General features: G+C 38.8%; 1 protein-coding gene across 4 annotated transcripts in view; it reads left to right on the plus strand.

Annotated features, from left to right (window-relative positions):
- Positions 1-18,210, plus strand: part of AP3M2 (adaptor related protein complex 3 subunit mu 2) — a 63,748-nt gene that overhangs the window by 40,272 nt on the left and 5,266 nt on the right. For all 4 annotated transcript variants that reach the window (XM_070408468.1, XM_070408466.1, XM_070408467.1 and 1 more), the window contains exons 2-8: positions 471-815; positions 6,553-6,724; positions 9,832-9,969; positions 14,210-14,295; positions 14,554-14,687; positions 16,950-17,157; positions 17,427-17,571. In XM_070408468.1, the coding sequence (XP_070264569.1) occupies positions 543-815; positions 6,553-6,724; positions 9,832-9,969; positions 14,210-14,295; positions 14,554-14,687; positions 16,950-17,157; positions 17,427-17,571 (1,156 nt within the window). In that variant the 5' untranslated portion in view covers positions 471-542. The remainder of the gene's footprint in view (positions 1-470; positions 816-6,552; positions 6,725-9,831; positions 9,970-14,209; positions 14,296-14,553; positions 14,688-16,949; positions 17,158-17,426; positions 17,572-18,210) is intronic.

The following is an 18,210-nucleotide window of genomic DNA, read 5'->3' on the forward strand; positions in this document are numbered from 1 at the left end:
ACTTGGCTAATGGCTACCATATGAGACTGCACAACCATAAACATTTCTTATATGTGTGTGAATTGTGACCAAAAACATGAAACTCATTAATATTCTTTGGTGCCCTCTTATTTGCAAGGAGGCACTGTGCAATGAGGTAACAAAAAACATGAAACCTGGTCTTTTTTTTTCTCAAGGAGCTTCCTGTCTAGTTGAGAAAATACACATCCAAAAATTAAGTTGAATTTTAAATGGACATGATTGAGGGACTAGTAAGGACAACTGGCAGTATATGATTGATTGACAAACAAGATGGCTGATAATGATCCTTAGGAATTCTAGGGAGGGATACTTCAGGCTCATGCAGCAGATAGAGGAAGACTTGAGTCTAGTCTTGAAAGATGGGTAAGACTTGGACTGCTGGAAAAGATGGGAAGGTGTTGAAGGTGTTTCGGTTGAATGGAGCTAATCATAACTTTTTTTTTTTTTAGGGTTGAAAATTTGTAGAGTCCTGAGGCGTGCAGACTGAAAAAGACTTTCCTCTCTCACTGACAGTCTCCACCATGATTCATAGCCTTTTCTTGATCAACTCCTCTGGAGATATTTTCCTGGAGAAACATTGGAAAAGCGTGGTCAGCCGTTCTGTTTGTGATTACTTTTTTGAGGCACAAGAGAGAGCCACTGAGGCAGAAAACGTACCGCCTGTCATCCCTACCCCTCACCACTATCTCTTAAGTGTGTACCGGCACAAGATCTTTTTTGTGGCTGTGATCCAGACAGAGGTCCCACCTCTGTTTGTTATTGAGTTCCTTCACCGGGTAGTGGACACATTTCAGGTGCGTAATTGTGAGGACGTTCATGCACTTACATGATAAAGTATCTTCCTTATTCTGTGTTCATTGTATTCAGCTCAATTGAGAAACTTTAAAAAAAAAAGAAAAAACTGCTCTAGCCAATATTTGCTCAGTGGATAGAGCATTGGCCCTCAGACTGAAGGGTCCTGGGTTTGGTTCTGGTCAAGGGCACATACCTTGATTGCAGGCTCGATCCCTGTGCAGGAGGCAACCAGTCGATGTGTGGCTCTCACATTGATGTTTCTTTCCCTCTGTCTCTCCCCCTCCCATCCACTCTCTAAAAATCAATGGCAATGCCCTAGCCAGTTTGGCTCAGTGGATAGAGCGCTGGCCTGTGAACTCAAGGGACCTGGGTTCGATTCTGGTCAAGGGCACATGCCTTGGTTGCAGGCTCAATCCTCAGTAGTGGGCATTCAGGAAGCAGCCAGTCAATGATTCTTTCTCATCATTGATGTTTCCAGCTCTCTCCCTCTCCCTCTCTGAAATCAATAAAAATATTTTTTAAAAAATCAAATGCAAAATATCCTTGGATGAGTATTAACAACCAAAAAGGAAGACATTAAAAATAAATAAATAAAAAGTCTGACAATGTTCACTTCCTCTCCCATCTGATAAGATTCTTGATTCTACTTATTGAATTGGCTCCATCTAGAACAGTGGTTCTCAACCTTCTGGCCCTTTAAATACAGTTCCTCATGTGACTCAACCATAAAATTATTTTCGTTGCTACTTCATAACTGTAATGTTGCTACTGTTATGAATCGTAATGTAAATATCTGATATGCAGGATGGTCTTAGGCGACCCCTGTGAAAGGGTCGTTTGACCACCAAAGGGGTCGCGACCCACAGGTTGAGAACCGCTGATCTAGAATGACAAATTGAATACTTTTGAACCTGTTGCATGAGAAAGCCACCCTACTCAGTATGATAGTGTGCAGTCATTTTAGTTCTGGAAATTGGAATTGTCTTATGTTCGGTTCACAAATCAGAGGACTTTAGTTTTGTTTTTTTTAATCCTCACCTGAGGATATTTTTCCATTGATTTTTAGAGAGAGTGGAAGAGAGAGGGAAAGACAGAGAGAAACATCAGTTTGAGAGAAACACATCGATTGGTTGCCTCCTGCACGAACCCCGACCAGGGCCTGGGCCAGGGAGGAGCCTGCCGTTGACCAGAATTAAACCTGGGACCCTTCGGTCCTCAGGCTGATGCTCTATCCACTGAGCCAAACTAGCTAGGCTATGTTTGTTTTTAATAGTGGACTTGATGTTAACCATTGTTAATTACATTGCTTTGAGTCACATCAAAAAGTGGTAAGTGTATAAAGATATATATTTTTTTAAAGTAGAAATGTTAAGTAATGCTTATCTACTCTCCCTGGCAGGGGTAATTTGTGAACCTGTATTTCATCTTGGGTTTGGGGTACTTATCCACAGCATTGGGATACTAGTGATGAGCTCTTATTGCAAACCTAAGGTGGGAAATCTTCTGTACACCCCCCACCCCCAAATTTAAGTAACACATTTTACATGATACAGTTTTCATTTTGAGTTTTTCTTTCAGGAATAGATTTGAACATTTTTGGGCAGTGGGGTATAGGGGAGGTAAGTTATACTACAATGGCAGCACCATTTATAGCATAAGATTTTAGGCTGCCCAGACTCTGGATTCAGTGGAATCCTCTCCCCAAAAGACTTGCTCAACTTCTAACACTTGTGGTATTTGCATAACTGAAATGATAAATGAGAAGCAAGGGCCCTTTTGTTCAACTTCTATGTCATGTGAGGCCTGGAATTAGTCCCATGAATACAGAGATTGTAGAACTGAAGAAGAGAATGACAACCCAAATGTTGTGATACAAATTGAAAAACACTTCAAAGCGTCCTTTCATTTGCACTTATATGTAGATCACATGTCTGGAACAGCTTTCATTCCAGGAGAATTATAATTTATAATTTTTCCCACAGATACTTTCTGGTACTATTATTCTGGGATTCTAGTTCTCATGTGGCATACTAGTTCCTTCACATAGGGAAAACCTGAGCCCCAGTATGTGGAAGAACTGTAAGTGAAAGAACTCAGTAGTTATGGCCTTAAACCACTCTAACTGGGACCCGTTATGATCTCCACATATGGTACTTTACCCCATTCTAAGATTAACAGCCCCGTTGGTGAAACTTGACATCAGCTTCATATTGCCATAGTGATATTATCCTATCTAATAATAGACAAACATGGTAATTAACCGTACCTCTGACATGCTTCCCATTGGCTAATCAGGGCGATATGCAAATTAACTGCCAACCAAGATGGCGGCCGACAGCCAGGCAGCTGAAGCGAACAGGAGGCTTGCTTGCTCCAGTGATGGAGGAAGCCAAGGTTCCCCGCCTGCCGCCGCCCAGCTCTGAGCTGCACTCTAAGCAACTATGTTGCAATTATAGGAGCTAAACAATCCCCAGAAACCTGCTTTCAGCCAGCCGGGCCTCAGAGTTGGAGTTGCAACAGTGTTTCAATTATAGAAGCTAAACAAAGCCCAGATACCTGCTTTCAGCAGCCGAGGTCTCAGAGCTGGAGCCGAGCCTCAGAGCTAAAGCCAGCTCTCAGCTCCAGTGACAGCCATAGAAGGTAAATAAATCCCAGAATAAAAAAGAAAAAGAAAAAAAGGAGAGGTTGGGAGCTTCAGTCACCCGCCAGCCTGAAAACGGCCCTCAGCCCCTCACCCAGACTGGCCAGGCACCCCAGTGGGGACCCCCACCCTGATCCAGGACACCCTTCAGGGCAAACCAGCTGGCCCCCACCCGTGCACCAGGCCTCTATCCTATATAGTAACAGGGTAATATGCAAACTGACCCTAACAGCAGAAGGACTGGGAATGACTGGTCACTATGACACACACTGACCACCAGGGGGCAGACGCTCAATGCAGGAGCTGCCCTCTGGTGGTCAGGGCGCTCTCACATGGGAGGAGCTCTGCTCAGCCACAAGGCAGGCTGATGGCTGCCAGTACAGCAGTGGTGGTGGGAGCCTCTCCTGCCTCCTCAGCAGCGCTAAGGATGTCTGACTGCAGCTTAGGTCTGCTCCCCGCTGGCAAGTGGACATCCCCCGAGGGCTGCCGGGCTGCCAGAGGGATGTCTGATTGCCATCTTAGGCCCAATCCCCCGGGGAGCGGGCCTAAGCCAGCAGGTGGTCATCCCCTGTGGGGTCCCAGACTGCAAGAGGGCACAGGCCGGGCTGAGGGACCTCCCCCTCCCCGCCGAGTGCACAAATTTTTGTGCACCAGGCCTCTAGTCTAATTATAAGACAGGAAGTGAGAAAAGTTGTTTAATCTAGTTGAAACCACAGAGGAATTTGACAAAACAGTACAGTGGCTTGTTTGGAAGTTTGGGACTTCATAGCTTGTTGTCTTTGAAGGTTTTGTTAAAAGTAAATGGATATATCATGATTTTGGTGTCTTATCTGATGTTCTCTCTGGCTGTATCTATATTTCTAGGACTGGAATATAATGGAAGAATTTCAGCTATAGAATTGCAAGCACTTTTGCTGTAGCATTTTGTCATATTTATAAGTTTCCATTCCAACTGCTGAGTTCACATTCTGCCTGATTTATAAAATCTAGTGAGGTGTTTTACTTACTTTTCAAAATAAAATCAGTCTTGGGAAGGAAAATATAACTTTTATTTTCTCTTAAGTCCTCATTTTTTAAAGGAGAAATCTGTTTGTTTTATTATATTTATTTATTTATTTTTTTAAAATTAGGAATATCAATCTTTATTCTTTTGTTGTTATTAATCCTCACCCGAGGTTATTTTTCCATTGATTTTTTAAGAGAGAGTGGAAGGGAGGGGGAGAGATAGAGAGAAAGAAATATCAACTGGTTGCCTCTTGCACTTGCCCTGACCAGGGCCGGGGATCAAGCCTGCAACCGAGGTATGTGCCCTTTACCAGAATCGAACCCAGGACCTTTCAGTCCCCAGGCTGATGCTCTGTCCACTGAGCAAAACTGGCTTAGGCAATCTTTTTGTTTTAGAAACACATTCCTAAGTACTCTTGGATATTGGAATGGCTTTGATAATTGACATTATCTGATGTGATTTAGATCACATCTGGAGTCCATGATCAATTTTGGATGTCATAATTTGAGAAGAATATTGGAAAACCAGAGCATATTCAAAGACATGGCAAGATGGTGAAATGATCTAGAAACCATACTATAGCATGAATAGTGGAAAGATCAAACAGGGAGTTTGGCCCTGAGAAAAAATGTTGAAATGAAATCCTGTAGTTGTCTTCAAGTTAACTATGGGGCTATTCTATAAACTATTTCTTTAAGGAAGATCTAGGAAGCAAATTTTAGTTTAGCAATAGAACTTTCTAATAATCTGAGCTGTCCATGAATAGAATGGGCTTTCTCAAAAAGGGGTCAGTTTCCCTTCCTTGGATGAATTCAAGGAGGGTTATATGACTATCTCTTAGTTCCAGTAAAAGACATCACTGACATTCCTAGAAGGGCACACAAAATGACCGCAGCATTTCTTTCTAAATTATTTCATTATCGTGCATTGAATTTTACATAGTGCTTTATAGTTTACAAAGCACTTTTACATATATTATCATTTAATCAATCATCCTTAGTTCTTACAACATCCCTGTGTGTCCAATGGTATTTTGATTATAAAAAAAAAATCAAGACCAAATTGGTTAGTATGACTTAATCTAGTAACCTAGTAAGTCACAATAAGATTGTAACCTAGGTCTTCTGATTTGGAATCCAGAGCTTTTCCACACCCCAGATAATTTAGTATCTAAGTTCAGCCTTTGTTAATAAAAGAACAAAACATTCTTAGAATCCTAGCATTTTAGAGTAGGGATGATCTAAAGTGATTTTCTGGTGTGATAGTGCATCCCCCTCATTTTATTTTATTTTCCTCTAAATTCTTATTAAGGAACTAGAGGCCCAGTGCACAAAATTTTGTGCACTTGGGGGGGTGGGGGATCCCTCAGCCTGGCCTAGGCCCTCTCGCAGACCAGGAGCCCTCGGGGTATGTCCAACTGACAGCAGTCAGTCTAGCCTCCCTCTGCAGGAGGTGATGCACGGACTGATCAGTGGACGGTGCCGGCTGGTGAGCAGCCGGCCCTGCCCCCCCTCCCCCCCATCGCTCCTCCGCCACCACCAGTCGCTGCCGTCCCCCAATCACCATCCCCTCCCTCTGCCCGCTGGCACCCGCCTTGGCTGGCCTGGTGCCGCCCGCTCACCGGCCTCACCCCCCACCAACCGTTTGTTCTGCTGTTCGATCGATTTGCATATTAGGCTCTTATTATATAGGGTAGAAGTACACAGTAAAGGTTAAAAAGATTTTCAGGTCTAATCTATGTCATATTAAGTATTATCATAGTTCTTTCAAATTCTTGTTCATAAGCACACGTAATAGTCTTGATTCAGTTTTGTAGTCTACATATCTAGTTGAAGAAACTAACCCATAGAAGTTAAATGACTGACTTTCGTTTATAAAAGAAGTTAGTAATGACACTAGTACTATAAGCCAGTCTGGTATTTTTTTTTACCTATGAGAACTGTGGTTGTACTTCATTTCCTTATTGTAGAAGAATATCCCAAACATTGAGTAAACACATATGGGCAGGACTAGATCCTTATTCTCTAGGAACATTCTATCACTTATTACAGTATCTGAGTGATAAATACACATTTTGTATTTTCATCAGGATTATTTTGGAGTCTGTTCAGAGCCAGTGATCAAAGACAATGTGGTTGTGGTTTATGAAGTATTGGAAGAGATGCTTGATAATGGGTTTCCATTAGCTACCGAATCAAACATCCTCAAAGAACTGATAAAGCCTCCCACTATCCTCCGAACAGTTGTCAACACCATAACAGGTATGGAGAAAGGGGAAACCCACAGAAAGCTGCTGCCATCAAGGGTGTGGCTTGGTCTGGTGTGTGTGTTGTTTTGAGTGCTTATCTTTGATCTCAGATATACAGATGCTTTAATTTTGCTCTTTATAGTCTTTGCGTATGAACTGAAGTAGATTTTAATTATGTGGAAAATACCCTGATTTCAATAACAGAATGAAATGTTCTCCTTTAAAAATATTTTTTTTCTGATTACAGAAGAAATACACGATTATTGTAGGCATGTTGGAAATACAGAAAAGCACAAAGAACATGAAATTAATTCTTAATCTCATTATACTTTTAACATACTGGTGTATATACTTTTTGTCTTTTCTAGACAAACAGATTATAGATGAATGGATAGAATTTTTTTAAACAACTTATATATATCTTAAAACTTACCTTTTATCTATATATGAACACTATCCAATTAGGACAACTATTCTTCTACACCATTTTTAGTGACTTTACAATTTTCTGCCATATGGAATAGACCCTAAATTATTTACTGATTCCCTATTTATGCTGTTTCTGATTTTTTGTTCTTTTAAATATCAAGGAATTAGCATTCTTATACTTAAATCTTTGTGTATATTAGAATGATTTATTTTCAGTACGAGAAATAGAACTGCTGGACCAAAGGGTGTGCACATTTTATGGACTTAATGCATTGTGCCAAATTGTGCTCCAGAAAAGTTACACTAATTTATACTTTCAGTAGCAATGTCTATGCTCCCTAGCCAACCCTATCATTATTATTATTAAAAAGTTTGACATTTGATAATTTAGTGGTATCTTGTTATTTACACACTCATTTTTTATGACTAAGGGAGTTAAAACCTACTCAAGTGTTTGTTGACTGTTTTTTCTCTATTGTGAATTACTTCTTGTGTCTTTTGCCCATTATTTTTGTTGTTGAAATTGTTTTTTTTAATTTTAGTTTAAGATAATTCCTTTCATTTAAGGATATTAAACTACCATATATTTTGGAAACATACATGATAGTTTGTGGGAGTTCCTTACATATTTTGAATACTCTATTATATATATTTTCTCACAATCTGTCTTGTCATTTGACATTGTATATGGTATGGTTTATTTGGTCATATTTAAACATTTTTTTATTTAATAAAATTAATTATTTTTCTTTAAGGCTTTACATTTTGGGTCTTGCTAATATATAAACAGGGTTTACTTAGAATTTGACAAAATGATTGGAAAATTCATTTTAAAAGGAATAAATATGCACAAATAGCCAGGACAATTTTGAAAAAGAATTACAAAGGGGTGGAAAGGCTTTTCCTTGTCAAATATATATATATATTTATATATATATTTCATTTATTTATATATATACATTTCATTTATATATATATTTATATATATATATAAATATATATATATAAATTTCATATGGTGCTTGAGACAAAAACTCATAGAATAGATATGAGTTATAAAAACCAAGAGAGAGAGAAAAACTAAGATGGTTTTGAAAATAAATATTTAAAAAAAAATAACAAGAGAGAAAATGTGTGTGTATTATCAAATACAAGACATATCATGAAGTTTTGGTAATTTAAGAAATATAGTATTGGCCCAGTAATAGGCAAATAGATGACTGGGATAAAATAGAAAGACTAGAAACAGACTCTTGCATTTATAGAAATGTGATATAGATAGATGTTGTCATATATCAAATCAGTGAGCCAAGGGCCAGTTGTTAAACATATTTATTGTATTGGGGCAGTCAGCCTTGATATAGAAATAAAATGAAGTCTCTCTACTCATTCTATACATGAAATGAAATAAGATCCAGTTAGATTAGAGTTAAACACAAACTTTATAACTGTTAGAAGAAAGCACAGGAGAATGCCTTTTGGATCTTGGAGATGGAAAGTCTTTTTTTTTAAAGTGAATTTTCTTGTAATTCTTTGTGGTTTTATTTTTGGATTTAATTTTTTAATCTATTTGGAAATTATCTTGTTAATCAATAAGAGGTAAAGCTCTAGGTTTATTTCCCCAAATTTTCAGTCACTTTTCTAACACCACATATTGAATAATTTATCTTTTTTCCCTGTTTTCAAATGATATTTTTTATCTTGTACTAAGTCATTATGGATTCTTGGTCTTCTGTTTTTTAGGCTTTCCTGCCTTATCATCATACTGATTTAATTATGATAGCATGATGAGATGTTTTAATATATAGAGCATCTTTTTAAGAAAACACATTTGTTGGGATTTTCAATATTTGGGGCTTATTTTAAACCTTAAAGAGCTTTATTAGTATCTGAATCATTTATGAATATTATTGAGTCATTTTTCAGAATCTCACTTAAATCTAGAAAAAGGTATCTGAGAACCACTTTTGAAAAGCTGAAATGTTTTGTAAATATGCTGAATATATGTGTATTTAATGTTTCTTTCTTTAGGTTAAAAAGATCCAGTTTACAGAAGAAGGAAATATATTTTAATTAGTTATAATACTTCATAATTTATTATGTAGAACCTTTGAATTAAAAAAATATTTTGATGCCTGTGGGGGAAAAACAAGGCAAGGAATTGATTTATAATTCTTATAATTCTTATAGATAGGGAAAGATCTAATTTTTATTTTTTTCCTAAATTTAAGTATTAGTGTGAGAGAGATTATATTGATGTGTACATTTTAATACCTAGCATAAATGTACCTAAGAACCTACCTTAAATTAGAATATTGTTTTTACCCATGAAAATTTTATAGCAATATGTAGATTACCATCTCCACTGAAAGCCAATACATTTAAGCTGCAAGCTATTGTGGAATTTGAGAGACCAAGTTCAAGTTACTTTCAAAACCAAAATATGATATCTGTTTCTCAGGTAACTTTCTTAACCTTTATTTTGCTTGAGAAGGCAGACCAGATGGCGACAAGTTTTTAAAGTAAACTAGGTTACCCATATAGAAGTTGGGAAAACTCTCGTTTTTTTGAAAAGTTATTTGAATAGTGGAAGCATAGAAACTTCTAGGGAAGTATTCTATAATTATTAGATAATTGGTTACATCCAATTATCAAATTGGAATTAAATTACAGTAATATTCATTGTCTCAGGAAGCACCAATGTGGGTGACCAGCTTCCCACTGGACAGCTGTCAGTGGTGCCATGGCGACGGACCGGGGTGAAATACACCAACAATGAGGCCTATTTTGATGTGATTGAAGAGATTGATGCCATCATTGATAAATCAGGTAGGTATTTTTAATGTATCTTTTAAACTATGAAAATACGTAGAAAGAGGCCCCCTTTTTAGAATGCTTTCTATTAGCAGAATTATCCCCCATTCAAAATCATTCATTTCAACTTAGTGCCTACTTTATGTCAGGAATTATGCTGGGTACTAGGAATGAACTTAAATATTATGATGCAGATGACATGATTATATATGTACTAGAAGCCCAGCGTGCAAAATCGCACAGCCCCCCCACCCCACCCGCACGCCCTGCCCACCCGCACTGGTCTTTGGTCATTACGGTGTTATGGCCACAGGCCTTTTATTAATATAGACAAACCCCTAAAGATTCAACAAAAAGCTCTTAGAACTAAAAAAATAAATTCAATAAAGTTGTAGAAAAACAATCAACATACAAAAATTAGTGGCATTTCTATATGCAAACAACAAACTATCCTAAAAGGAAATTAAGAAAACAGTTCCATTTATAATAGCAACAAAGAGAATAAAATACTTAGGACTAAGGAATAAACTTAAGCAAAGAAGTAAAAGATTTGTATCTTGAAAATTATAAAACATTGATGAAGAAAATTAAAGAAGACACAGATAAATGGAAAGACACCTGTATTCATGGAGTAGAAGAATTACATTATTAAATGTCTACAATACCCAAAGCATTCTATAGATTCAATGCTATCCCCATCAAAATCCCAATGATACTCTTTATAGAAATAGAAAAAAAATCCTAATAGTCATATGGAACCAAAAAAGACCCCAAGTAGCCAAAGTAGTCTTGAGCAGGAAGAGTCAAGCTGGAAACTTCACACTTCCTGATTTCAAAATATGTTATAAAATTACATTAATTAAAACAGTATGCATCTGAAATAAAAACAGACATATAGACCCATGAAACAAAATATAGAGCTCAGAAATACCAGTAAAACCATACATTTATAATCAACTGATCTTCACCAGGAGTACCAAGAATATACAATGGGGAAAGGAGTCTCTTCATTAAATGTGTCGGGGAAACTGAATATTCACAGACATATATCCACAGACAAAATCAACTCAAAGTGGATTAAAGACTTAAACATAGACATGAAATTATAAAACCACTAGAAGAAAAGATAGAGAAAAAGCTTCTTGACACTGGTCTGAGCAACGATTTATTTTAGATATGACACCAAAAGCAAAGGCAACAAATGCAAAAATAGGCAAATGGGATTGCATCACACTAAAAAGCTTTTGTACAACAAAGAAACAATCAACAGGGTGAAAAGGCATCCTATAAATGGGAGAAGATACTTGTGAACCATGTATCTGATAAGGGGTTACTATCCAAAATCTATAAGGAATTCATACAACTCAATAACAAAACAAAACAAAAAACAAATAACCTGACTAAAAAGTGGACATAGTATATGACATGTTTCAAAAGAAGACATAAAAATGGCCAGCAGGTATATGAAAAGGTGCTCAACAATTACTCATCATCAGGGAAATGCAAATCAAAACTAGGAGATACTGACTTGTACCAGTTAGAATGGCCATTATAAAAAGACAAAAGATAAGTGTTGACAATGATGTGGAGAAAAGGTAACCCTTGTACACTGTTGGTGGGAATGTAAATTGGCACAGCCATTATGGAAAATAGTATGGAGGTTCCTCAAAATATTAAAAACAGAACTACCTTATGACCCAGCAGTCCCACTTCTGGTTATATCCAAAGGAAATAAAATAAGTATCTCAAAGAGATATCTGCACTTCCCTGTTCATTGTAGCATTATCCACAGTAGCCAAGATATGGAAACAAACTAAATGTGTGTTGGTGGATGAGTAGGTAAAGCAAATGCAAGATAGATATATACACACACAATGGAATATTATTCAGCTGTAAAAAGAAGGAAATCCTGCCATTTTAAACAACATTGATGAACTTAGAAGGCATTACGCTAAGTGAAATAAGCCAGATACAGAAAGACCAATACTGCATGATCTCACTTATAGGAGCAGAGAATGGTGGTTACCAGGGGTTAGGAGGAGGGGGAAATGAGGAGATGTTGGTAGTTGCTACTGCTGATGTTGATGATGATGATGATGATGCTATTTGGTTGTTAAATATGATGAAGTTATATAAATAAAGGAGACAAAAAGGGGTTACATAGAGAGAGAGAACGACATAGTATGGCTGCAGAAATCATGCTTAAGTCCAGTGAGGGAGAGAGAAAGGTAAAAAGGTGGAGGATAAGAGGGTAATCTACCCATCCAGAACAAAGTGTAAAGAGGTGATAGTGTTTATGATTTATCAATGGAATGAGTAGGAGTTATTAAAACCTTTATGGATTTTGGAGTGAAGTATGTGCAGACACTTTAAGATGAATAAAATATTGTTGAGAAATAAAGTAGTTTAGTATGACTGGATTGAGAAGCATAAAAAAAGAAAAGGCATAGCAGCTTTTCATATTAGTACCAAACTGGAAATATTACTGATGTCCATTAGTAATAGAAATGATAAGTAAATTTTGATGTCGTCATACAATGGAATACTATACAGTGATAAAAAAGAATGAAATACTGACAAGCCCAACAACATGAATAAATCTCACAGTGTTGAGCAAGAAACTTAGATGCATATGGTTATATGAAGTTTGAAAACAGTGCAACTTAATCTGAGGGAATAGAAGTAAGAATTTTAAGGACTTGGATTAACTAGGTTGGGCAAGAGGAGCACACTGGGATGCTAAAAAGGAATCACATCTTGATGTGGGTGGTATTGCATAAGTGTGTACATATTTAAAAATTCATTGAGCTGAACATTTACGATTTTTGCATTTTACTATAAGTTTTGCCTCAATAAAGAATAAAAAAAAAACACCCCAACAATTACTAGATGGCTAGATCGTGAAGAGTCTTGTGTGCCATTTTAAGGAAGATTGTTTGGAACACTGGAAAAGTTTTAAGTTGGGGAGTAACTTGAACAGATTTATAGTTTAGAACTATCAGTCCAGCTGCAGTGTTAAGAATGGCTTGAAATGGGGTAGGACTGAAGGCAGGGAAAGCAGTTGCTGAAGTCACAAAATATAGACATCCACAATGGTAGTGAGGGTGGAGAGGAATGAGTAGATTTAAGAGATAGAAGTCATATAAAAGAGAGGAAATGATCATTGGTTAGATGTAGGCACTGAAGAGTTAGAAGTGGACAGGATTTTCTGGCTTAGGCAACAGGATAGATGGTATCATCGTGAAGATATGGGAAATAGGAAGAGCAGGTCTGGAAGCGAAGATAATGACTCACTTTGACATGGAGAGTTTGAAGTCTCTGTGACAATCCAAGTGGAGCTGTCCCGTTGGCTGAACCGGAAAAACATATTAGGAAATAACTGGTCATCAATGAAAACTGAAGCCTGGGGTGGTAGGCAAAGTAACCCAAGGGAAGAGTGTTGAGTGGAAGAAAGAGATGTTCAGAACTGTGAAAAAGCGGAGACATTTACAGGATGTGAAAAGGAAGAAAGCTGCAGAAGGCACTGCAGACGAGGAGCTAGAAAAGTAGAAAGCGAGGAGAGGGGAAGGTTTTGAAAAGGAAGAAGGGGTCAACAGTGACGTATGCTACAGAGAGATCCTGTAGGATAAAGACCAAGTGTCCATGCCATATAGCAGCACAGCTCCTTGGTGGCCTTAGGGAGAGCAGTTTCTGATACGAAATTTTCTGAACCATTGGTTAGGGCAGTGATGGCGAACCTTTTGAGCTCAGCGTGTCAGCATTTTGAAAAACCCTAACTTAACTCTGGTGCCGTGTCACATATAGAAATTTTTTGATATTTGCAACCATAGTAAAACAAAGATTTATATTTTTGATATTTATTTTATACATTTAAATGCCATTTAACAAAGAAAAATCAACCAAAAAAATGAGTTCGCGTGTCATAGGTTCGCCATCACTGGGTTAGAGTAATGATATTCTGTTTGATTCTGGTACTAGATTGAAAACTCCTTTAGACTAATTATCTCATTTATTTTTTATCCCCGTGACTTCATCTAAGTATCTCATACTTGATATAAGGTTGGTAAATGTTTGGAAGGATGGACAATGCTAGGTAGATGAATTGGATGTATAGACAAAAGGAAAGAAGAAAGAGAATGAGGTAGGGATAGAGGAAGGAAGAGATGAAAGGAGGGAGGGAAGAAGGAAATAAGTTGGGAAGAACAGAGAAGAGTTCAATAATCCTTACCTTCTTTTTGTCTTGTTCCTGTCTCAGGTTCCACAATTACCGCTGAAATCCAGGGGGTGATTGATGCTTGTGTCAAACTGACTGGAATGCCAGACCTTACCCTTTCCTTCATGGTAAAAGCCTGGTCCATGGGTTTAGTTCTTGGGATGGGAAATTAGATGCTTTGGGAAAGACAGAGTGGTGAGCATGAAATGGAGCAAGAAGATATAATGGACAGCCATGCAGCTTGTGTCAGGCTTGAATTCTCTATAAGTAACCAGAGAATTTGTATGTGTGTATGTATTTTAATAAAAACAGCACCTAAATTACTCCTGAAAGAAACGTGGGTATTTAATTCCTATCTCTTGCTTTTCCTTGCCTGGTAACTATAGAACCCCAGGTTGCTGGATGATGTCAGCTTCCATCCTTGTGTTCGTTTCAAGCGCTGGGAATCTGAGCGCATCCTCTCCTTCATCCCTCCTGATGGAAACTTTCGCCTGCTCTCTTACCATGTCAGTGCCCAGAAGTAAGCAGCCTTATTATTAAGAATGGTGTGTGTGTGTGTGTGTGTGTGTGTGTGTGTGTGTGTGTAAACCATATCCGTAGTGATTAAGAACTCTGGTTGTGGCCCTGGCCGGTTTGGCTTAGTGGATTGTGTGTCGGCCTGTGGACCGAAGAGTCCCAGGTTTGATTCCTGGTCAAGGACACATGCCTGGGTTGCAGGCTCGATCCCCAGTAGGGGGCGTGCAGGAGGCAGCCGATCAATGATTCTCTCTCATCGTTGATGCTTCTATTTCTCTGTCTCTCTCCCTTCCTCTCTGAAATCAATATATATATATATATTAAAAAAAAAGAACTCTGGTTGTGGAGTTACCAGGGTTCAAATTCCAGTTTCTATATGTACTAATTGGGTAAACTGGTGAGTTGCTTAACCTTTTTATGTCTGTTTTCTTTTTTGTTTGATTGTTTGTTTGTTTTTTAAATATATTTTATTGATTTTTTACAGAGAGGAAGGGAGAGGGATAGAGAGTTAGAAACATTGATGAGGGAGAAACATCGATTTGCCTCCTGCACACCTCCTACTGGGGATGTGCCCGCATGCCCTTGACCAGAATCGAATCTGGGACCTTTCAGTCCGCAGGCCGACGCTCTATCCACTGAGCCAAACCGGTTAGGACCATGGTCGGCAAACTGTGGCTTGCGAGCCACATGCGGCTCTTTGGCCCCTTGAGTGTGGCTCTTCCTAAGCCTTAGGAGTACCCTAATTAAGTTAATAACAGTGTACCTACCTATATAGTTTAAGTTGAAAAAATTTGGCTCTCAAAAGAAATTTCAATCGTACTGTTGATATTTGGCTCTGTTGACTAATGAGTTTGCTGACCACTGGGTTAAGACGATTGTTTGTTTTTTTAAATACATTTTTATTGATTTCAGAGAGAAAGGGAGAGAGAGAGAGAGATAGAAACATCAATGATGAGAGAGAATCGTTGATTGGCTGCCTCCTGCATGCCCTACACTGGGGATCGAGCCTGCAACCCGGGCATATGCTCTGACCGAGAATCGATCAGTGACCTCTTGGCTCATAGGTCCAAGTTCAACCACTGAGCTACACTGGCTGGGCTGTGTCTATTTTCTAACATCAAGTTGAAAATAATAAAAGTACCTTATTATGAGGATTAAATAAGAGAATCTAAATAGTGCTGATCACAAAGTAAGTGCTCATTAAGTTTGCTGCTATTATTTTTGTTGTGATTATTATATGTCTAAACAAGAGTATTTTCTTTCTCAAATTGGAATCTGAGTACACCTGTATTCAATGCCCCCCCACCCCAAAGAAGCATTAAATTATGCAATGAAAACCATAGACTGCAATAGTTTTTTATCTTGAACATTCTCTGTAATATGAGTCTAGGGGATTTTGGAGCCCTTAGTCGAAGGTATACAGTAGAAGGCATGTGAACTGAAGAGAGCCATGAGACCTCAGAACCACCAATACCTTTCTGGTGTGATTTGGAATAAATAATATATAAAAATATCTGAGTGCTTGAGAACAAAGGCTCTGGAATCAGACTGCCTAGACCTAAGCTCCACCTTCAGTACTTATGGTATGTGACCTTGGGCAAGTTACTTAACTGAGGTTAAGCATATCAGTATTCATCTATAAAATCAGGACAGTAGCAGTACCCATTTCATACTTATTGGGAGGATTAAATGAGGTAATAGAGATCAAGCATTTAGCATAGTGACTGGTACTCAGGAAGTGCTTAATAGATTTTAAGAACTGTTATTATTCTGTGACTTCTCTATTTCCTCTTTGGTCAAATCATGACAACTACCCTACTTCATAGGTTTTTGTAAGGATCAGATGATGTCAGGTAAAAGTTCAAGAAATTATAAAATGTCCATGATGTATGAATAATATCCTTCTCCCAAGCACAAATAATTATCAATCACATGTCACAAAATAAAACAGAAATATGGTGATTCCTAATTTTTGTTCATAGTGCCTTTCTCAGAGTAGGCTTATCATACTCTTTGATATTATGGATATTATTCAAAGAGTTATTAAGAAGAGTTAGTTTACTTACTAGATAGCATCTTAGCTTTACAAAAAGAAAGAAAATCAAAGATTACCAAGTGTTTTTTTCCCCTCCTGTGCTTAATTTTTAAGATAAGGAATAAGGAAGCAAGTAAGGGCGGAAAAGCTGCCAACAGGGCAAAGGAGGAGGAAAGGTTGCCATTTTCCCAGAACATTCATGAAATGGGCTTCTGTGCGTCTCTTTTCCAGTCTGGTGGCGATTCCAGTGTATGTCAAACATAACATCAGTTTCCGGGACAGTAGTTCACTTGGACGCTTTGAAATAACAGTGGGACCAAAGCAGACCATGGGGAAGACCATCGAGGGAGTGATTGTCACCAGCCAGATGCCCAAAGGGGTCTTGAATATGAGCCTCACTCCATCTCAGGGGACACACACATTTGACCCAGTTACTAAGGTAGGAGAATAAGCAGGAGGTTTTGAATTGCTGACATTAAGTAGAAGTAACTCTGCGGGAGCTCTCCCCATAGACTTTATACCTTGTTGAAAGGGGCGATCAGTCATAGGGGCATTGTTTTCTCCTGGAGATATTTTATGGTAACAAATCATGTTCTCTGTTGAGAAACACCCTAGAGGCACCTTATAATATTGTGAACAGTTGCCCTGAGGTTAGAGCTCAGCAACCTCACATGAACGGTTCTGCTGTAACTTTTTTTTTCTTTGAAGATGCTGTCTTGGGATGTAGGAAAAATAAATCCCCAAAAGCTACCAAGTTTGAAGGGGACCATGAGTCTTCAGGCTGGAGCTTCCAAACCAGATGAGAACCCCACAATTAACCTGCAGTTTAAAATCCAGCAGCTGGCCATTTCTGGTAAGTGCCCTACTGCTTAGATGGCTTTGAAGAGAACAGAAATGTCACAGACATCACAAAACCTTCTCTTGGCTCCCTGCTTATCGAGTCTGATTTTATTACCCAACTAGAGACCCGTTGCACAAAAATTTGTGCACTCGGTCGGGGGGGGGGGGGGGGCGGTGTCCCTCAGCCCAGCCTGTGCCCTCTCTCTGTCTGGGACCCCTCGGGGGATGTCCACCTGCTGCCTTAGGCCCACTCCCTGGGGGATCGGGCCTAAGCTGGCAGTAAGACATCCCTCTGGCAGCCTGGGAGCCCTTGGGGGATGTCCACTTGGCCCCAGGGAGCAGGCCTAAGCTACAGTTGGATATCCTTAGTGCTGCTGAGGAGGTGGGAGAGGCTCTCACCACCACCGCTGTGCTGACAGCCGTCAGCCTGGCTTGTGGCTGAGCAGAGCTCCCCCTGAGGAAGAGCACTGACCACCAGGGTGCAGCTCCTGCATTGAGCGTCTGCCCCCTTGCGGTCAGTGTGTATCATAGTGACCAGTCATTCCTAGTCGTTCTGCTGTTAGGGTCAATTTGCATATTACCCTTTTATTATATAGAATAGAGGCCTGGTGCATGGGTGGGAGCTGGCTGGTTTGCCCTGAAGGGTGTCCTG

This window comes from Myotis yumanensis, unplaced genomic scaffold (assembly GCF_028538775.1).
Source record: "Myotis yumanensis isolate MYYU_CA2020_CCGP unplaced genomic scaffold, mMyoYum1.0.hap1 SCAF_3, whole genome shotgun sequence".
Taxonomy (NCBI): Eukaryota; Metazoa; Chordata; class Mammalia; order Chiroptera; family Vespertilionidae; genus Myotis; species Myotis yumanensis.